The sequence below is a fragment of the Pleurodeles waltl genome, chromosome 5 (assembly GCF_031143425.1).
Source record: "Pleurodeles waltl isolate 20211129_DDA chromosome 5, aPleWal1.hap1.20221129, whole genome shotgun sequence".
NCBI classification, from domain to species: domain Eukaryota; kingdom Metazoa; phylum Chordata; class Amphibia; order Caudata; family Salamandridae; genus Pleurodeles; species Pleurodeles waltl.
This window is the reverse complement of record NC_090444.1, coordinates 390,570,605-390,593,560: the sequence shown is the minus strand read 5'-3', so window position 1 is coordinate 390,593,560 and position 22,956 is coordinate 390,570,605. Positions and strand designations below refer to the sequence as shown.

The window sequence follows — 22,956 nt, the reverse complement described above, 5'->3', positions numbered from 1 at the left end:
CACTAATCACATGTTCACTCCCTCTCATGCACTCTGACAAGTGCATGAGGAAAGGGACAAGAAGGTCCTTCTGTCCCTGGATGCCAAAAAGACCTTTGATTGTGTGTAGTGGGGTTACCTTTTTAGGACCATAGAGAGGATTAGTATCACCTTGGATTGTCTCACCCTTGCCAAAGGCATGTAGTATAACCCTACTACCTCAGTTTTCTGCGGGGGCTTCTACTCTATACTTCCCTATACACCGCATCACAAGACAGGGGTGCCTTCTTTCCTTCTATTGTTCCTATTGGCGCCGTAGCCTCTGGCAGCCGCCATATGGTCCAATGACAGCAGGGAAGGTCAAGGCCTTCTATTATGCAGATGACATTCTTCTGACTCTCTCTCAGCCTTTATCCTCAGCAGTTTTCTTGATGGCTCATTTGGGCTACTTATCTCAGTTCTCCAGATATAAAATAAACTGGTCCAAATGCGGGACTCTACCTCTAATACGTACCACTATGAGTGCCTCTGTGACTGCTTTGCCTTTTAAGTGGATACACAACACTCTGAAATACCTGGTGATTTACATAAACCAGGGACTGTGGGCTATGGTCTTCAAAAATGTTCAACCATTTATAGACAATATGAAACACAATCTCAATCTGTCCTCGTAAGGTAAGTACCAAATCATCAAGGTGAATGTCACCCCCAAATGTAACTATGTATTTAGAATGCTCCCCCTTAGAATACCCCAGTCCACCTTTCAGGGCATCACACTAAACATTTCTCAGTTTTTTTCTGGGAATCGAACAGACCACGGTTTAAGGACGCTAAGCCGTTTGCCATAGTTGTGAAGGGCGGTCTGCATCTGCCACATTGGCTTATTCAATGTATCTGCTGCCCACATTTCAAACAGCTTCAATTTGGCTCTTACCAGAGTGGCATATATTGGAAACCTCTGGAGATCTCGCCATATATTATACTTCAAACCCAACTATAACCCCCCTCTGTAACCACCTCTCTAACCCCATCATCCATGCTTCACAATAGGCTTGACAGGAGGCCCACTCAGTGATAGAAGTCCCAGTCCGAGTGCACTCCAAAGTTCTGCTGGGATGTAATGCAGCCTTTACCATTGGGGGAGAGGGAATCAGTTGGTCTTTTTTAGAAAATGCATTGCATTTACTATATTGAAGGCCTACTCTAGCCTGGCTCCCTCAAATCATGTACTTCGGGATCTACAAAGGAAGTATGACATTGCCAGCTCCAAGTGCTGTGAATACACTGCAATTGCCCCATGCTTTGTTTGCTATTCTGGGGAAGAACTAATTGATCTACCCAAATCCCTCATTACTCATTACATCCACACCTGGAAAGACTTTGGTGGGGGTCATAAAAGGTCTGTACACCACTTTGAGTATTTATTTTCTGATGTAATTTCTGAATCACTTCATACTTGGTGAAAAGCATGGCTTAACTCACAATTCCTGTAGGACAAGTGGGAAACCTTTTTGGGAGACACTAGAAAAGGGCTAAGAGAGGCACAGCTTAAAAATATAGGTATTTCAAGATTCTTCATTGCTGGCATGGCAGTGTAGACTTTCACTTCTGGAGATTTAGAAACAAATTTGGAACATTCTGAAAGGGGAGCTGCAATTGTCCAGGCCGATGACCATCAATCTGGTCCTGTTACCTGATTTCACAGTCTTCTCTCCTTTGACACAACATTTTAACAGATGGCTCTTTACAGCCCTAGGCATGAGCAAAATGAAAATCCTTTGTCGCTGGAGGTTACCTTGCATCCCCTCATTTTAGACCTGGCTGGAGAGAATATACGATGTGACACTTTTTTAGAGACTAATTTATAAGTAGAATGACAAGTTGCAGGTTTTTGAAGAGATATCTGATATTTGAAGTTGTTACTTCCCCAAACTCTAACAGGAGCGTGTTGGCACTTTCTCCTGAGTAAGTCATGTGATTCATCCCTGCGGATATCTATAAATTAGTATGATGCACTGGTTGCCCTGTTGAGTGTTGGGTCTCTTCATGCCCAATTATTTGATGACTGGTTCGTGGGGTGCATGGGGTGGATGTTTCCTCTGGTATACCAGGTTCTGCGACTTTTGGTAAGAGCAGGATCCGGAATGGGTTTTCTATGTCTGCCAGGTGCAGGGGTGGTCTTTCTTTCTTTTTCTCTATTTCTTTCTTTCTTTCTTTCTTTCTTTCTTTCTTTCTTTCTTTCTTTCTTTCTTTCTTTCTTTCTTTCTTTCTTCCTTCCTTTCTTTCTTTCTTTCTCTAGGACTTAAGGACATATAGGTAAGTTAAATTGGCCAAATAGGAGTATTTTTCAACATGTTTTTAGGGGTCAGAGTCATGCACTGGGGTCTCCTTGGGAGTCAGAAAATGAGCAGAATCAGTCCATAAAAATGGGGGTGTTTATGCCAAAAAGAGGCATTTTCTTACACCAGTCTGCTGCCCCCTCGTGACCTCTTGGGCAGCTCCCCAGTACAGTGTACTCAAAGGAGTTAGGGTGAAGTAAGGCAAGTTCTTAAAATGTGTGACACAGAATCAAACCTTGTTTGTTATTCTTGTTCATCAACCCACTTTCGCGTTCTTTGTCCATCAGATGCATTCCACATTCCACTTGGCTCTTACCCTCAAATCACTTTTCAGGTGCTTCCACTCAGCATGTGATAGAGGGTTGACAAAGGCCATCTACCCTGCATCAAGAACAGCAGCTTCATGACTCTATGACTGATTTGATGCCTGGAAATACGTTCCATATGTCATGCACCACCCTCACCAGTCCCCATGGACTCCGCTAGGCTAACTGTCCTCCCCAACATACATATAGCCTCACTCTCATGGCTGTTGCCATTGTTTATCCCTTCCCCACCACAACCCAATATGCAGCCTTAGCTTCCTGAAACAGTTTACAAAATCCCCTAGATCCCCAAAGTGGGGCATCTCCCACAAAAAGGGTCTTTTTTACAATCTGTTTGGTCATTCATTCATAGATTTGCCATGTCAAGAAGATCAAATTCTGGTCTCCTTTAACAACCCACAGCAACATGTATTTAAGTTCCTTAGTGCATTGGCAGCCCGTTTACAGCTGCCCATCTCTGCCAGCGTTGTCTAAAATCAGGAAAATACAATCCGGGTCCGAAATCTCAGTCTCCCCTCTCAAAAGCTTCTCAGCTTTACGATATGGGCATGTTCACACACATATGAGGAATTTCAATAGGCTATCAAGTTCTCTTAATATTTTCGGAGAATAACCCCTTGAACCCCAAAACGATCTAGGCAGTACTACCATTGTGATAAGGCAATCTTGCCCATCATAGGGAGAAGTAATCTCATCCAGAACTGTATGGAGTCGCGACTTCCACTTATCACCTTTCACAGGTTCTGGTCAATGTATTTCTTCGTATAATACGTGAGACTAATATTTAGGTTTTGTTGTGCTCTTGTGTGAAACTGTTGTCCAAGGAATGGCCATGCCACACATTGCACCTATGCCCATCCTCTTGTGAGGATCATCCTAGATTGTGTCCAGTTGGTCTGGAGCCTCATCCACTTGCCTTGCCAAAGATTTGATGCCAACTGAATTGGGTATCTCAGGTACAACAAAGTGTCATCTGAATATGAAGTCCTTCAGGTACAACAAAGTGTCATTTGCATATTGAGAAGGTGTCTGGTTGACACCCCCAAATCGTTCATGCAACACACACCACATCAATCACCAGTCTGAAAAAGATCAAGTATAGTGAGTATCCCTGATGGGTGCTACAAACCTCCTCCAGTTAAAAAAAAAAAAAAAGATGGGATGGATTCTTAAAACTATGAAACTTGTGGATCCATGTATGTTTCTCTACTGTTGTTCACAGTATCTGTACAGGTACCTTGCATAATTTGCAGACTTTGTACAAGGTTTGAGGATTGCACCCACCATTTGAGTATGTTGTAACTACAGGATCAATTTAAATACTTAAATACTCAAACTCTAGACACGATAGGGGAAGTGGGCACTTTTTGTACTTGGGTCAGATTGTGTTTTTGTGTATGTGTTCTTACTCAACCAAAACAATAAAAAAGTATGAGATGTGTAGGTTTTCATTTACTGAAATTGTATACTTCCATCACCTCAAAAGGTGGCTGTTCCATAAAAAAAGCACATTCATAACATAAAATTCATTGCTACTCTACGTGACTACCAATCTGACTTCAGATCATGCCACAGCACCAAGACTGCTATCTTATACGTAATAGACAATCCCACCCTCATACACACCGGTGCCTTGAGCCTGAGTAGTGTCCTTCATTGGTTCTCCTCCAACATTTCCAACCGACATCAGTTAATTCATAGAGACACCTCCAGTTTTTGCTGTAGACCATACTAGGCAGCCAACCCCTGCTGAGCATGGCCGTAAACTGTGTGCTGCAGTGGTTGGCCACTTGGAGTGGGCCCAACTACTATATTTCTGCAAATACCACATTGAATTTTGTTCTTTACTTTCACGAGAAACGCTAACACCAAATACAAAATCTCTAGAGAAATAGATGAAATTGGTGATCCTTGAATATGTAATCAAACAAGTAGCTATTTCTTTAAAATATATTCCAGGGAAATAAACACTGGTGGTCTGTATTCCTACATAGTAATTTAATTCACGAACTGCCACAGTTATATTTGCATATGCTGTGACAAACTCAGGGCTTGTGCATATCATTGGTCCACAGGCTTCAAGAGACATTTCACAATATGCAATATGTCATAAATCCAGAGCCTAAACTTCCCTAGACTCTTTGTCCGCCAGTACACGATAAGTGAGTATACACCGTTAATTTGCTTAATACATAACTCAGATATATATCCCTCTTCCTCTGCCAAGTAAGGTACTTCCTTATTGTATGTGAAATATCAGTTGTATCTATGTGTGTATGTTAGGCTTTTCTACGCCACTGTATGCCCCATCAAACTCAGGTAAACACTAACCTACATGAACAGATATCGGAAACACAGTGGATCCTGGGCTAGTAGTACTATTTGCACCTACCAAAAAAAGTAATAAGATATCATTGAGGAATAAGATGTCCCCATACAAAAAGGGTCCATCAGGCCCTCAGTACCAGTGAACCAGGAGTACCTATATGCTAATTCCAACTTCAAATTACTGATTGTATGGATAGGTGTCACACCAAGCTGTTGCACGCCATGTCATTCCAAACTGTTTTAACAAATGGAAACCTACAACAGATATCACTTTTTTTGCATCTGATTGCAACTGAAATTCGTCAGTTTCGGCCTATTTTACATTCACTGTTTTCAGGACGTTTTGCATTTTTGAAAGAAAAATCGGTAGCTCGGTTTCACCACTAAATATGCAATCATATCACTAGAGAAATCGGGAGTTGCTCCAATCTCAGAAGTGAGTAATTATTACGCACTGATGATGAAACATTGTTTTTATGCTGGCTGACAAGATCATTAGAATACATTTAAAAAGGGAAGAATCTCTTTTGGTTTTTCAGACGAGTCACCAGCTGCTCTTAGAACTGAGGAGTGTGAACACGCACCTGTAAAGTTCTTGTGTTGTGTTCTGTTTTATGCAATGACTCATGTATTTGACTTTTACGAGGTCCACATGCATTATTTTCTTTAATTCAACGAGGGATTTACCTCATGTATATATTTAATCTTACCTTGCAAAGGCATCTACATTGTCTGCTAAAGTTTGCTGGTCGTCTGCTCCCGAACGATAATAATCATATACTGATTTCGGAAGAGCCTTTTTTGCATACTGCTCGAAATCATCCACGGAAAGCAGCTTTCCAGCCATGCTCCAGGAGAGTCGGGTTTTTTGGTGCCCTTTTCTGTCTGTCTGAATGTTTTTACTCTGCTCTGTCAATAATTAATTGGAGATTCTTCCAAAGTGTGTCCTTCAGTTATTTACTCTACTTGCGCAACCTAAAGAGCATCACTCATTATTTTGGACTTTGTCATTTTTCTATCTTACACATGCTGCTATTAGAGAAAGTACCAGGGCCAACATAGGTTTTTGTAACCCCATCTTAATTACAACTACTTGCTTATTCTCTGTCCCACGGTAGGCAAGTGTCAATTTAAATACGTTATTACAATATGTGTTGAGCACACCGGTGATTTCTATCTCTGGATGTGGGAGATGTCATAGCAGGGACACTGTCAGCATTCTTCCCACATCTGCTGCATGTGTACTAGTGGCCATTAAAAGAAGCCCTTTGATCGAAGATCTTTAAATTGAAATCATTTTGGCAAACCTCCTTTTTTCTTAAGGCTGTCTGTAAGTTTCACACAATCCAAAATTAAACGTGTGAATACCAAGACATCGATTCAGAAATTCGTTTCTGTAGAATTACTCCAAAACAGAATTCTTGTTTTTACAGCTGTTAATATTATGGAGAAGTGCTCCTATCAGCCCCGAACCTGTATTTACTTATTTGTGTAAGACTGCTGTGAAGATGATGCAAATCACCAAAGCAGTAAGGATTCCTTTTAGAGGAAGTTTATTGAGCAAAAGCAGAAGTCCACAGAGTGCCTCAGTGTCCTGTGATTTCCTGTATCAACTGCCTGGCGGTAGCGCTGGGAATCCATAGAGCGGGCGGGTAGCCATGGACCATTAAGTCAAACCATAACACTTTTATAACATGGACTGCAAAGAGCGGGTGCCCAAGTACGGGCCACTAAGTTAAGGAGCAGTTCCATTACATTCATAGTAATAATGAAGGGAGGACAAACAATATATATGCACCATTGCGTCTTCTTCCCCTCAACAAAAGAGCAAGGAACTTTATACAAACACCAAATGAAGGAAAAAGTCTGTATTTTACAGGAATTGCAACATGCAACATTCTAGTCATAGTCTTCATCTCATTTTGCATTGTTCCTCCAGTAGCTGGACATTGATCCACCACAACCTGTTGTGGCTCATCTGCAGGAGCACATTGCAAACTTGTCTGTGCATCAGTGGTAGTAGAGTTCCTGGTTCTTCAATCTGATCAGGCTGATTAAGGCTTTCAGCAGGAGTACCACTAACACTCCTGGCAGTAGAAACTGAGTTGGAGGCATACCAGTGGGGATTGTCAAACAAATTCTCATGTTGTAAATTTTTATCTTGCAAGATCCTCCTTGCCTGCTGGCGTGAGAATTTGACTAGGCACTTTAAAAGCCACCACCCCTTTTTTGAACAGCAAAGAACCTTTCAATACATTCCTGACTTGAGCAGATGAAGAGACTATAGACAGCCCCTTTTTAACCTAAAGTCGGGCTTTTAATCACAACCCAGTCTCCCATTGAAAAATTCTGATCTTTCGCTCTGTGCCTGGTATCAAAATACATTTGTGTAGTGACCGTTGTTGAGAGGTAGCGTGTATTATCTTCTTTTTATCAACACATGCACAACAACTGGACTTGGAATTCGATGCCTTGATTCAATCTGGACACACATTGGTGCTGGGATCCCTTTTTTACAATTGAAGTGAAGAGATTCCTGTGGTTGAGTGTGGAGTGATGTAATAAAAAAATTCCACAAGAGTATTGATGGCCAAAGCTGTTTGTATACCCTCCTTCAAAAACCTTCCCACCCTTTCCACTAGACCATTGGATGACAGTGAATAAAGAGCTACTCTCAGATGTTTGATATGATAGGACACAAATAATGTATTAATGTTTGTCATTACCCATCACCAATTCTTTGGAAGTGCCTTCAATATTTAAGATTTTGCTCAAAGATTTTATGCTGCCAATGTGATGGATGCTGATGTGAAATTAAAATAGACCCATTTAAAGTAGTGATAAATTAACACTATGGGATATTTCAGTGGTCATATGTTAGTGTGATTTAAGTGGTGATGGCAAAGGTCTCTTCTTAGGCAAAACTTCCTTTACCAAATCCTTGTCGGTGAGTACAACACAATCCTTTTGTGGGGCATCCAACCAATCCTTACATTGCACAACACCACAGGACCAAAGCCGGTCTTCTACAGTGTCTACCATACACTCTACTTCATCTTGAACTTCATCCTGTGAATCAAGTTCTAATGGCATTCTAGAAAGACAGTATGCTCCTATATTGCATCCACCAGAAATGTACTTAATCACAGAATTAAATTCTTGTAACTGTGATAACAATCTCACCAACCTTGCCGAGGCATTGTCTCTTTTATTGTCATTAAGCAAATGCAAAAGTGGTTTGTGATCTGTAAAGATCTTGACGTTCGACCCCCATTAAATGTTTTACATTTTTCTACACCCCATGAACAGGCAAAAGCTTCTCTCCCAAACGTGCTGTAGTGAACGTCCACTCGATTTAGAAAACTTGATGAAAAGACAATAGAATGCTCCCTGCTCGATACTCTTTGAGACAAAACAGTACCCTTACCATACTGACTGGCATCTACTGTGACAAAACATTTTTGACGAGATGTATAAGGTGATAGTGCAGTACTATTGAGAATTAATTGTTTAATTTTCTGAAAATCCTCATCAGTGATGACATCCCAATTAAATGTTACTACTTTTTTAACAGGTTGCATAGGGAGTGGTCCACTTGGGCACATTGTGAAACAAACCTGTAGTAATATTACTAGTTCCTAGGAATAATCAGAGATCCTCTTTGTCCTTTGGAGGAGCAAACTCTAAAATGGCCTAAGTGAGTGAGAATTTGGGTTTAATCCTTAAAGTTGTGATGGTATGTCCAAAGTAATCCACCGTATCTGTTCACAATTTGCATTTATCCTCTTTAACTGTGATTCCCACGTCTTTAAAAATGTTCAACACCTTCCTCAAAATGTTTTTGTGATCTGTCACTGACTCAGAAAATAACAAGATGTCACCCTAATACGCCTAGACACTAATAATCCCTGCTAAAATGTTGTTGTTTCTGAAACACGCTTGCCGCAGAGGATAATCCGAAGGGTAATCTCAGAAATTTAAATGCCCCAAACTGTGTTACAAAGGTGGTAAGATCACATGAGTTGGGTGCTAATGGGATCTGATAGTATTCTGACCTCAAGTCTAGAAGACTAAAAACATTAGCATCTCCAATAATGGTAAGCAGATCTTGAATTTTCGGGAGTGGGTGGTAATCCAGCACTATATTTTTATTAACGGTGTGTAAATCTGTGCACAAACAAATATCTACAGTCTTTTTCTAGACTACCACAATGGTACTGACCCATTCTAAAAAATCTGTGGAAATGATTACACTCTCTTCCACCAATTTGTTTAACAATTTCTTGAGATACTTCCTCATACTAAGTGGAATTGGTGTAACCTTACATAGCAAAGGAATGGCATTTTGTTTAAGCTTGATTAAGTGATAAAACTTGGTAATTTATAAAATTTTGGTATCAAACACTCTGGCTAACTTCCTAGAAGTTTGTTCAATCATCATCATCATGTAAATCATTAACAAGAGCAGTGCATGTGTCATTCAACTGTACCTGATTCTGTGACCCAGGCAACAGTTTTAAACCCATTTTAGCTAAATCCTGCCAACTCACTATGATTTTGCCTTTCACTGCTACATTAACCTTAGTCTTGTCACATTTACCAAGGCATGACACATTTTCTAAGAAATAATCCAACATGTCAACTTCTTGGTTACCATACAATTCTGGTAGAATATCTGCAGTTATTAGGGTTCCCCATTAGACCAATATTGAGTATATAGCACATCCAAAATTATAGTAACAGGAGCACCCAATTCAGCCATCATGTGCAATGTTAAATCATCAATCGTCACCTCACAAAATGGGCCTTTGCCTCTTTGACCCATTTGAAGACCTGCATCAACAGTAAGTACCGTTTTGTGAACATCATACGCACAATGTTGCTCACCATCTCTATCTATTTGTATATTGCTCACTTGAATCACATTCTTCCCTCTACATACACTTTGGAAATGTCCTGTTCTGTGACATTTAGGGCATCTCTTCCCAATTGAGGTGCATGTCGGACCAATGCTTAAGTGATAAAATGACCCACACCTGAAACCTGCTGTACCAGTTTTTTTCTGAATAGACTTGGTAGACCTGTCTTTGAAAGAAAGCACATTAACAGAATCTTTATCCTGTACCATAATAAATGTCGCACTACTGGATATATCATTAGTAATACATTTGCTTGAAACAATAGCACATTCAATTTCTTTTGCCATATCTATCACTTCATTGAATGATGGGTCTCTACAACTAAGGAACACTTTCCTGTATATTTTTTGATGAGCAATTATAACACAACTGGTCTCTCATGTGAACATCCAGCGAAGTCGCAAAATTGCAGTTAGATTCTACACTCATTAGGGCTGAAATGTACTGTTCTACACTTTCATCTAAGTTCTGTGTCCTTTTAAAGAAATTGTAGCATTCCAGTAAAACACTAGTAGTACGATAAACCTTTTGCTCAACCTCTGAACTGCCTCAATGTAATCATCCCATTACAAAAATATGGAGCAACCCTGTCTTTCCCCTAGGGCTGGTACTAAATTTAGCTGCTAGTGCCAACACAGGCATCCTTTCACCATAGTGCAAGGGTGTCTGTGTTATAAGGATTGATTGTTTATGTGCAGGAAGGTGTGCCTTCCTGCACATAAATAATCTACAGTGGTGATTTGGCACTTCTATGTGTGCTGCATCCTGCAAATCGTCATTATTGAAAGATTGTTTATGTACAAGAAGTTTCACCTTCCTGCACATAAGCAATCATTAATGGCCATTTGCTCTTTCTATGTGTGTTGCAGAATGCAGCACACATAGGAAAATCATAAAACAACGAGAAATAAAAGTATTTCTCCTCATTGTTCTATGCTAATGCCACCCCTGGGGTGGGGTTAGTTTTTGGTGCTGCCTCAGATTTAAGATTCCTTGTAAATCTGGAGCAGCGTTGAAAGCAATTGGTGTTGCAGTGGAATGCCCACCAACAACCATTGCACGCCCTTCTGCCACAGAAAGCTGCATCGGAGGAGCCCATACTTACAAGGCGGCATTAAGCCAAAAAAAGTGGCTTAGCACCACCTTGTAAATATGGCGCAGTGCACAGCGCCACCGGAGAGTCTCTAAAAGTAATGCTCCGGTGCTGTTAGGGGCTTGTAAATATGCCCCTAAGTCCCCCCAAGAGCTTACCAAGTTTTCTAAAAGCACTTTGAGCTGGAGCTGTATGCTCTTCAGCTGAAATGCAGCAACCTCTAATGGATGGCTCTATGGCAGCAATGCATGACCTGAAAAATTTTTTTTTTTTAAAAAAGACTCAGACATGTTAATGTATTTTTAAAAGGTTTTTATTGAAAGTATTATTGAAACAATAATCTGTATTAAACAATGCAATGTGTGAATTTATGTAATATAAGTTTAATTACAGTTGTTGGAAACTATTGCCAAGGCCATTGGGTATGCTTTATGTGTTGATGTGGTGCTGCAAAATATTATTTGATATTTATAGATTTTGGCAAAGCCTGTAAGTCAGAGGACCTTAAAATGGTCAGCCATGTGCAGTGGGGGGGGGGGTTGGGTGCAGGGGTTGGGCACTTGTGGGAAGGCTGGGCAGTAAGGTAACTATAACCTGAGCCTGTGCCATGCACAGCTAATTACCTCACATATTACATCATTGATGACAATGTCTATGGCATCACTGATATTATTACTGCAACATTTGCAATAAAATTATTAATGAGAAAACTGTGCATGCTGGGGGCGCAAGTTATAGTTACCTAAGGGCGTAAGTTATAGGTATTAGAATATTAGAATTACCCATAACTATAACTGCTGAATTTCTATGGTTTTGTGAAAGGAAATTCAGAACCTGACCATAACGTCCCTGTAACCTTTGTTTTTTTCAGTAAATATGAATATATATTTATATATACTTATATATATATGAGGGTTCGGCCAACTCTCCTGCCTCGCACCAGCTGTAGTGCGCGTCGGAATCATTGGCATGCTTTGTTTGGAATTATTGAACTAACACGACAGCGCCCGGCATCTTACGAGTTACTCCAGTGAAGCGGCCCCTGGATCAGCTTGGCGTGACCGGCGTCGGAGGACACCGTTCAGGTAAACAGCTGAAATTACAGGGTAAGACCGCAGTTAACGGATACTTTTATATCTTTTATGTCCATACTGAAACTCGTTACCTGCCGAAGCGGCCCCTCGTGTAAAGGAAATATGCCTTCCCTTAACGGATGGGCGGTTCAGCCCTTAAAATGGAGTTAAAATAATTTGGACGAGCATTCGGTGTACTATTTGTAACCAGCTAAACAGACTTTAACAGCCATACATTTGAATATGGAAGCAAGACAAACTAAACGATTATCAGTGGCCACAAAACTATTTGATAATGAGTTTTCTACTCCGATATCAGGAAATGCACCAACACAGAGGAATTCATCTTTAAAACATTTGTTTTTCCAATTAGAAAAACATTACAAAAAGGAGATCAGGAAAAGCTGGGAAATTCTATCATTAGAGAAATATATTGCGGTTAAAAGAATTCCGATAGGCTTACGCCATACCAAAATATTCAGGAGCAAATTCAGAATTATTTAAGGAATGGGAGGAAAACAATACACAATGCTCCTTAAATATGATGAGAATTCTTATTAAATACGCTAAATCAGATTTAGAAGAGATTTACAACCAAATCAAGGATGTGGAAGAAAAGATTAATAAAAGTGAAGAGAAAGATGAACAATCATTATTTAGGACAAATATGGAAAGTAGACTGGATAAATATGAGACTGAAATACAGGAACGTAAGAAAAATAAATTTATACGGGATGAAAAAGATTATAAATATGGCAGGATTCTAACGTTTGCAAGAAGATTTGAGAGTCTCAAATTTGACATACAACGAAAGGATTTGAAGGTTGTTCCAAATAATGAAGATACTCCGAGTGAATCTGATATTAGTGAAGGGGAAAGCTCCTCAGAACGTATGGACACGTCAAGTAGAAACACTTTTTTAGAGGAAATGCAAGTACTATATCTGGATCAAAGATTAATGAGGGGGAGAGGAAGAAATCGAAACCGAGGAGGTGGAAGAAAAATAGAACAAACAGAAAACAGAAGAGAAAAATCAGAAGACCCAAAAGAAAGTGGAAAGAGACAATATCCCCTCAGGAGCCAGAAGAAACAATAATAGATAAGCCAGAACTAGTAATAAATATTTCAAATTATGAATTGACATCATCTGAACGTCAACTATTGAATAAAGGTTTATAATTTTGCCCGGAAAAACATTTTATTTATGTGAATACTCAAATTGACATTTACAAATTTATTCGCAAGTTAAAATTGGTCAAATACCATTCTATGCATTCGAAAAAAAATTGAAACAGCTCAGGATGAAATAATAATTGACAATTTAAATCAATCGAACTTGTGTATTGATCAAATTGAAGATTTGAAAACATTATTTGATTTATACTATGATTTGCCGGACGAAACATTTTCTGAATTGGAAGTCTTTTACGAGAATTGGAAATAGATACTAATAAACATCACTTCAGTAATTTCAAAGAAAAATCCAAATTGTGCCCGGTATTATCACCTGGAAATAAGATTGACATATTTTTGGAATTAGTATTGGAAGATTTGGAAAGGTTACAAAATGTCAGACATCATGGACAATCAGAAAATTTAACAAAAAATGAACGATTGGCTTTAAAATCATTAATCGAGAATAATAACATCATAATTAAACCCGCAGATAAAGGTGGAAATATTGTGATTCTTGACACAAAAAGTTATATGGCTGAGGCATATAGACAATTAAATGATCAATCTAATTACAAAAAATTGAATCACAATCCCATTAACCAAATGATTTATCAATTACACTCGAAATTAGATGACTGGTATCATCGACACACTTTTTTTGGAAATTTTGTGAAGATCCATCAAATGGCATTAATGATATAGACAAGTCAAAAAATGCTTTTCCTATGGAAACATGGTCCTAACTACCTGACTGCCGGTAGGTAATATATATGTTAAAATATATGTATATATTTTTTTTTCACTGACAAAACCAAAGGTTATGGTGACGTTATAGTTAGGAAATAGAATTCAAAATAACATAGACATTCATTTAAAAAGCCAAAGTTTACAGGGACATTATAGTTAGGCTCAAATAAGGTTAGTATAGTTGTTTCAGTAACTATAATTCACGCCCCCACCATACACAATTTTGTTATGAATAATTGTACAACAAATGCTACAGTGATATTATCAATGATGTTATAAAAGGTGTCATGTGTGCTGTATTATCTGGGTAATTAGCAGTGCATGGCGAGGGCGTCAGTTATAGTTACAATAGGGAACCAGTTATAGCTATTTGAAGAAACGCTAACTCTAACAGATGAATTTCTATGGTTCTGTACATTGAAAATGAGAGCCTAACTATAACATCCCTGTAACCTTTGTTTTTTTCAGTGAATTTCTAACCCCACAACATGCACTGCCCTTCAGCTGTGCTCGGTGGGGGTTGGCTGCAGGTCCTGGTCCATGGCCAGGCCTTGTGGCCAATCCGCTATAGCCACCCAACCTGTGCCACGCACAGCCTTCAGCCATGCATGGTGAGGGTTGGCCGCAGGGCACTGGCATGGCCCTGCTGCCTACCCCTATAACCACCCAACCCCGCACCACTTACAATGATAAATATTCTGACAAATAGGAAAAAAAATGTATTTGACAAGTAAAAAGAGTTGGACACCCTTTCTGTAGGTACCTTAAATTTATGAAATTGAAAGGAATTTAAAGCTGAGAAATGACAACTGACACACCTAGACAGGAACCCTCAACCTTCTCTGTATAGGTCTGAGACCTTAACAACTTTGCCACAGGTGATTCCTTAGTAAACAGTGTCCAGACATTTCTCTGACATTCAAGCTAAAGAGGATGATGGGGAAAAAGACGTAAATGTTCCATACCAAGGACGAGGAATGATTAGCATTTAAAACACAAGTAAATAAACGGACACACTTCCTTGAGATACCAGGATTTTAACTTTCAACCTACTGAGTGACAGTCCAAGAGCTTTACCAGTAGGCCAGATGTGACTTTATTTGGCTGTGCATCAACAGGTAAGTATAACATTACATCCAAATATCTTGCTAGTGTGACATTGTTAAGTATTAGTATGGGGAGACCACTGCAATAACAATGTCTCTCTCTCTTCCAACCCATTATAGGGTGGAAGAGAGAGAGAGAGAGAGAGAGAGAGAGAGAGAGAGAGAGAGAGAGAGACAAAGTGATAGGACCATGGGGGAGCCTCAAGGCCCCCACGGTCCCGCTGTTCTGTGGAAGCCGGCATTGTCCTGCAAGCAGGGAGCTGCTTTAAATAGCAATGTTTCATCTCTTTCTCTGCACACATATTTGCATGCAGGAAAAGGGATGAAAACACAGTTACAGGAAGCTATTTGACAGCTTCCACTTGCTGAAAGCAGAGTTATGTTTGCTTTTGCTTCGAGGGAGCTGTGTGCTCCCACAAAGCAAAAGCAAACAGCTACTTCCCAAAGGTGATCACCTCAGGAGGTAGAAGTGGTGGAGGTCCCCAGGGCCATTTATGGCTCACTGAGGGGTGCCGTGGGGCCCTCATCCAACATGTGAATTTAGCCCTGACGAGGTGGTGGTCCACAACAGACCTCCTACATTAAGTTTTTTGAGCCCTGGAGAAGTGGATGTCCCTGGGGAAGGGGGGGCATGCATCCCCCCATACATTATATTGATTGCCCTGGAGAAGAGGCAGTCCCCAGGGCTGCAGGGAGAAGCATACTCTATATTTGATTGCCCCAGGGCAGTGGCAATCCCTGGGGCGTTGGGGGCCTCGTGGGCAACAGTGCATAGATTTATGAGCATTTGCCGTGGTGAGGTGGCAGTCCCCGGGGTGCAGGAGGGGAATGCAGCCCCCACATATTATAATTATCTTGCCATGGAGAAGTGGTGGTCCCTGGGGGTTTAAAATAGGCCTTAGGAAGTGGGCCTCTGCGTCCCCCTCTTATATTTTATCAATGCCCTGGGACCTGGCCCACCCAGGGTCTAAATGAAAAGCAAGCATGAGAGACCACTCTTGCTTTTCTTTTTTGAATCCACAGTGAACTTTATGAATATTTTTGACTACTATGAAAATAAAAAAAATGCTTGTTAGCTCTGTGGTGGTCCCTTCGGCAACCCCGCACCAAGGCTACGGAGGTAGGGTAACAGTGCCCTGCCCCTCGTCTTTTTCTTTTTTTTTTTTTTTTTTTTAGACTCAGCTGAAGTCAAGTCTCAAAATGGCTGCCATCACTTCCTGGTTGAAGTGTTGGCAGCCAATCAGATCTCTGCATGAGATCAGGAGTATTCACAAATACTGAACGGATTAACATAAAATTTAAAAACATCATCTGTGGACAAAATTGTACCATTTTGTCAAACTTGGTGTAATTCCGTCTAGCGGTTCTGGCTGCAGACGTGTCTAAAGAGTCTATGAGAATTAACATTGGAACCACACTTTTTGTGACCCCACTTTTTTTAGCTCCCCATTTGACAGATCACCCCAAAACTTTCTATGCCATATAAGATTCTAGAGAGCACCTTTTTAGAAACATTTTGGGAAGATTTGTCAAACTGTGCCAAAGATATAGGCAAGTTAAAAAATGCTTTTCCTGTGGAAACTAGGTCCTAACTATAAGTGCCCACTGGCGACCACCAGTAGGTTGTATACATAAGCAGAGAGAACTCTGGGTAGTTCCTAAGTTGAGTTGGAGAGCAGCCACAGTAAGGAGCACCTTGCAACACCAGCGACATTCTGGGTTTGTTCACCTCAAATATCTTTTGATCTAGCATCGTTTTTAAGTATATGGTCAGCACAGTGCTATCCACGCTGAGCTAGGAAGGCTCAAAGTCTCCACCTAAATGTGGGAACTACCCAGAGTTCTTTCTTCTTTTTTGCATTATTCATGCGTCACTCTAAACCTGTTTATATATATATATATATATATATATATATATATATATATATATATATATATATATGTGTGTGTATTTTCTTTCACACAAAAAACACAAATGTTACAATGACATTATAGTTAACTGCAAATTTTACAGACACAAAACCATGGAAATTCAGCAGTTATAGTTATACTTATCTCAAGAAACTATAACTCATGCCCTAAGGTAACTATAACTCATGTCCCCGCCATGCACAGTTTTCTCATCAATAGGTTTTTTCGAAATACTACAGTGATATTATCAATGATGTCACAGTGGATGTCATAACTTATGTGGGATAGTTAGCAGTGCATGCTCTTTTTTCTTTCATGCAAATCATGCGTAAATGCTGTCAATCCATAATTGCAAGGCATGTGCTTAGTCACAGAACACCATAAAGGTACAGGTTCTGACCATTATGATTATGTAAAATGATGTCAAATACTTAATCATTTTACTGAAGTACTTTATAGTCTTTCGAACCCCTCTCAATACCCCTTACCTAACAACACTCTGGTTGCTATTATGTGTGACATCTTTTCTGTATTCATTTTCGTGTACTTAATACGCAAATACTGTTATAATGTACAGCGGTCTTATACATCTAGGTGAAGAAGCACATTACAAAAACACTGTAAAGAAATAGTCTATTACTATAATCAGCAATTTATTCCTAAATGGTAAACAAAACCTAAACTTTATAATTTCAATCTGTACCTCTTATTAGCTTTGCCTCTCCTCAGTCATGTCCCCTCCCCGCACTCAAGAATGATAATAACACATAACAGGACATTTCTAATTGCCCAAAGCGGATTGGGACATTGATACTAGCTTGTATTATGTCTGAGAGATTAATTTCTACATCAAGGCAGCACAACAGAGCATCTGTACATCTATATGCACAGCAAAGGTCTATGCACAAGGCCTACACAGTCCGTGTCACTGAGCGCTGCCTTTTACACTCTTTTGATAAAGAGCATCATCAGTGGGCAAGGCAAAATAGTTCCAACACTTTGGCTGCTGTAAAAAGCACAAGTTTGGAATGCAGTTTTCGGTTGCCATGGCTGCACTCTTCATGTGTTCACAATTAATTTGCAGATGTGCGTGCGTATTTTAAATACCACATTGCAGATGGAAGGGTCTCACTTGTGTGTGTGTTTGTGTGAGCAATATGGGCTCTGTAAGATTCCTTTTGTAAGGTGACAGGTCTGGCCAGAGCACGTGAAAACTCAGTTAATGAGACTCCTAGAGCAAGCATCGGGGTTGACACCTTCCAGCAACAATCTACTGAGCCCGAGTGAAAAAAACGGCCAGTCTTGGGCCCATATTTATACTTTTTGACGCTAAACTGCGCTAACGCAGTTTAGCGTCAAAAAATTTTGCGCCGTCTAACGCCATTCTGAAGCGCCATGCGGGCGCCGTATTTATGGAATGGCGTTAGACGGCGCAATCAGACCGGCGCTGCCTGGTGTGCGTGGAAAAAAACCACGTACACCAGACAGCGCCGGCGTAGGGGGAAAATGGCGTATGGGCGTCTTAAAATGGGGCAAGTCAGGTTACGTCGAAAAAATCGTCGTAACCCGACTTGCGCCATTTTTTTTCGACGCCCATCCCCCATCAACATGACTCCTATCATTGTAAAGATAGGAGTCATGCCCCCTTGCCCAATGGCCATGCCCAGGGGACTTCTGTCCCCTGGGCATGGTCATTGGGCATAGTGGCATGTAGGGGGGCACAAATCAGGCCCCCCTATGCCACAAAAAAAAAAAAAAAAAAAAACTTACCTGGACTTACCTTAATGTCCATGGGATGGGTCCCTCCGTCCTTGGGTGTCCTCCTGGGGTGGGCAAGGGTGGCAGGGGGGGTCCCTGGGGGCAGGGGAGGGCACCTCTGGGCTCATTTTGAGCCCACTTGTCCCTTAACGCCATGCCTGACCCAGGCGTTAAAAAGCGGCGCAAAAGCGCCGTTTTTGGCCACGCCCACTCCCGGGCGTCATTTTTGCCCGGGAGTATAAATACCACGTAAAGGCCTGGGAGTCATTTTTTAAGACGGGAACGCCTCCCTTGCATATCATTAACGCAAGGAAGGGGTTCACGCTAAAAAATGACGCCCACTCCGGGCACTTTGGCGCCTGAAGCGTCTAACGCCATAGTATAAATATGGCGTTAGTTGGCGTTAGTTTAGCGTCGAATTTGCGTCGAAAAAAACGACGCAAATTCGGCGCAACCAGAGTATAAATACGGCCCTTGGTCTCTCTGTTGTGTTATCACAAGATGAGCAGCCCCTTCGAACTTCCAGTCACACCCAAGCTTTTACTGTTACATCACCAGGTACACTTTAAGAGAAGAAAAGTAACACTGAGATTCCTTTCCATACAGTTTTGAGGTTTGTAGTTTTAGTTACACTGGGATTCCTGCCTTAGGTATGTCCATTCGCAGCCCCCTTTTTTTCCAAAGAAATCTTTTACACCACCCCCTTACCCTATAGAGTGACGATTCTGCCGACATATGGCCAATGAACGGGTAACCTAATAGTAAAATTCTCATGCAGGGTCTGGTTGCAGCAGACTCCGCACTGCACTTTGCCACGCTTGGCTCAGGTCTCCATGGTACAACTGACAAGAACGGCACCAGCAGAGAATTAAAAGGAAGAGCAGTGGGTGAGACAGGCACAGAAGGGTCCAGCAGGCAGCAGCGGGAGGTCTTTACGCCCTCAGCCAGTGAGCAGTAGAGCAGGCACTGAAGTGAACCACCGTCCTCAAGTTCCAGCTCACAAGGGCCCCCTCCATCTTTCATATGGGGTCAAAATGCCTGTATCCTTCCCCCTTATATTTTTTTTTACCTCCCCCAGGCCAGTGCAAGAAACAAAATGGTTGCTGCAGCTTTCCTTTCATGTTGCAGCCAGCCAATTAGGGCCTTCCTTTTCCCCTCAGATCCGCCAAGGATCTATGTCCTTAGATATCTATATTAACTCAAAAACCGCTGAATGGATTTTCACCAAATTATGAAAACCATGCTTTCTGGACCAAGATCTAGCTTCCAGTCAAATTTGGTGTAAATCCATTCAGCGCTTGGGGCTGTAGTCGTACTCAGAAATTCAAAATATCCCATAGGCATAGAATGGGGGAAAAGTGTTTTGGGACTCCCCCCGTTTATCTGATGAGTCACCCAAAACACTTTCAACCCAGCAGCTGAACTGACTGTCATACTAGTTTAGAAAATTTCATGAATATTTGTCGAATAGTGCGAAAGTTGGTGGCAAACATAAAAACGCTCCATCTTGGAAAAAGTTGGTCCTAACTATATCTACTGGCTATCACCAGTATGTTATATATATATATATATATATATATATATATATATATATATATATATATATATATATACACTTTTTATGTTTTATTTTATTTTATTTTTTTTATTTAAAAAAAAAAAATAACAAAGGTTACAGGGATGTTATGGTTAGTTTCTGAATTTACTTGTTCAAAACCATAGAAATCCAGCTGTTGGAGTCAGGGTTATTTCAAGTAACTATAACTCACACCCCCACCATACAAGTTTTTTCTTCATTAATTTGACTGCCAATGCTTCATTGCTTCATTTATATTTTTAATTATGTTATAGAAGTTGTCAAGAGTGCTGTAATATCTGGGGTAATTAGCAGTGCATTGCGAAAGCAAGCAGCACCTGCTGCATGCAGCCTTCAGATGTGAGCTGCAGAGGCTGGCCCTGCAGCTAGCCCTTAGACCTAACCCGTTGTAGAGTTAACCCTCACTGTGCATGGTCTGGGTTAGTGGTGTTTGCTTCTGGTAGACAGACCCTGTACAAGTGCAATTAACCTGCACTTCGCATGACCTCTGGCTATGCATAGGAGGGTTTGGCTCCAAGTCCTAGCATTCGGGTGAGTTATGAACTGAATGGCCGGCCCCATTTTACATGGTGTTAAACCTGGCATCCTCGGCATTGTTTTCTCTTTAACTTTTTGCCTTCAGACGCATCCTTGTTTCCAAACTTCACATTGTAAACCCTCGTCAATGGTCTCCTAAGGACGACTAAGTACTTTGCATTGCAGCCTTGCTGCATCTCAGAACTGATTTATCCTTGACGATCAGCCTGAACTTGTGACCTTGTCCCGGCCTGGTGCAACCAGATACCTACAATTGGCACTTTGTGCTTTTTGGCACTATTTACTGTGACATCTTTAAATGTGCATATCTCTGGTTCTACTGATTGGATTTTTGTTCTTTTGCTCTTGTGGAATGGCTTTTGTGTGGTGTTATCACTTCATTACTGTTTGAAGTGTTGCACGAAAACTTTACATATTGCCTCTATGGTGAGGCTATCTGCTCTGTGCCAAGCTACCAGAGGGCTGAACATAGGTGAATTTAGGGTTTGCTTGTGCGTCACCCTTACATAAATTGTGGTTGCTGCTTGACCAGGGCTCACAACCCCAGTCAATCAACAACCCAATTTCTTACACATGGCATCTAGCCCTGTACAATGGGGGTGGGTTTCAGAAGCTGGGATGCAGGGAGGCACTGTGAACAACTTCTGTGTCATAACCTTGCACTATATTTGTTAAGCCACAGATTTGCTATTGGGTTAATGAACCTAGCAAACGTACAATGAAAGTAGAAGTAGCTGGATGTAGAAATCTTTTCCTGGAGCCCTGTGGCAAATATCTTTTATTTTACATTTTTGGGGAAACATCCTTTCTTCCTGAGATCAGGGTGTGCTTTGCCTGACACCTTTTAACCACCTTAGTTCTGTCTTAAAGACATTGGTTCCACATATCCTTGCATTTAACCATGACAATGAACAAAATGTATCTCTCAATACCAGCCACCCAATTAGTTGGGTCCTCATATCCCACAGTTATTGAAAGAAATAAATGTTTATTGGGCCAACAGGTTTCAATCATATTTTTTTGCAGACCCAGATTTGCAGAGGATTTGTGGGTGGATGGCTATGATAGTTCATTAACTAACTATCCAAAGTCAACTATACATCTTTTTTGTAATATGTACACTTTAGAAACCACTATTTTTTATTAAAAAGCTGATATTCAAAGTAGAGTAGGCCTGGGTGAACTTCACGGAGGTCTGCCTTGCGGGACTCCGCGAAGTGCTAAAAAAACTCAGTTGCACTACATGAAGTTCCACGAGTGGCAGAATTCGGGTAAGTTGCACTGATTGTACTGGTTTTCAGCTCCAGGAGTTTCTCCTGCACTGTAAAATCAGCATGAACAGAACACAGAACGCCAGAGGTTGCTTACTTCCTTCTGCTGCTAAAGCAGATTTTCTACTTGAGCTGCAACTTCCTCAATGCGAGCTGCAGTTTCCTCAATGTGAGTGGTAGCAGCCTTCCGCAATCTCCTGGATTGAGAAATCTCACTTACGCTCGGCAACTTACCATCGCACTCATCCTCCTGGACCTCTCCGCTGCCTTTGACACTGTCTGCCATCAAACTCTCCGCACACGCCTCCACAACGCAGGGATTCGACACAAAGCTCTAGACTGGCTCACCTCCTTCCTCACCGAAAGAACCCAGAAAGTCTGCCTCCCTCCCTTCCACTCCACAGCCACCAAAATCATCTGCGGAGTCCCCCAAGGGTCCTCCCTCAGCCCTACCCTTTTCAAAATTTACATGACCCCGCTCGCCAACATCCTCCAACCACACGGAATCACCATCATATCCTCTGCAGACGACACCCAGCTCATCATCTCCCTCACCCTTAACCCTACCACTGCCAAAACCAACCTCCACGCTGTACTCCTTGACACCGCCATATGGATGACAGCAAACCACCTTAAGCTCAACTCCGACAAAACTGAAATCATCATTTTCTGCCCCAACAAAACCATGTGGACCAACTCCTGGTGGCCCACCGCCCTAGGCCCCCCACCAACCCCTGCAAACCACTCACGCAACCTCGGCATCATCCTGGACCCCTCCCTCTCCATGAATCAGCAA

The 22,956-nt window shown here is 41.2% G+C and overlaps 1 protein-coding gene across 1 annotated transcript in view; it reads right to left on the bottom strand.

Moving 5' to 3' along the window:
* HAO1 (hydroxyacid oxidase 1) overlaps positions 1–5,843 on the bottom strand; it is a 258,027-nt gene extending 252,184 nt beyond the window's left edge. The window contains exon 1 of the mRNA XM_069234147.1: positions 5,683–5,843. Within this exon, the coding sequence (XP_069090248.1) occupies positions 5,683–5,819 (137 nt within the window). The 5' untranslated portion in view covers positions 5,820–5,843. The remainder of the gene's footprint in view (positions 1–5,682) is intronic.
* Between the last annotated feature and the right edge of the window lie 17,113 nt (positions 5,844–22,956).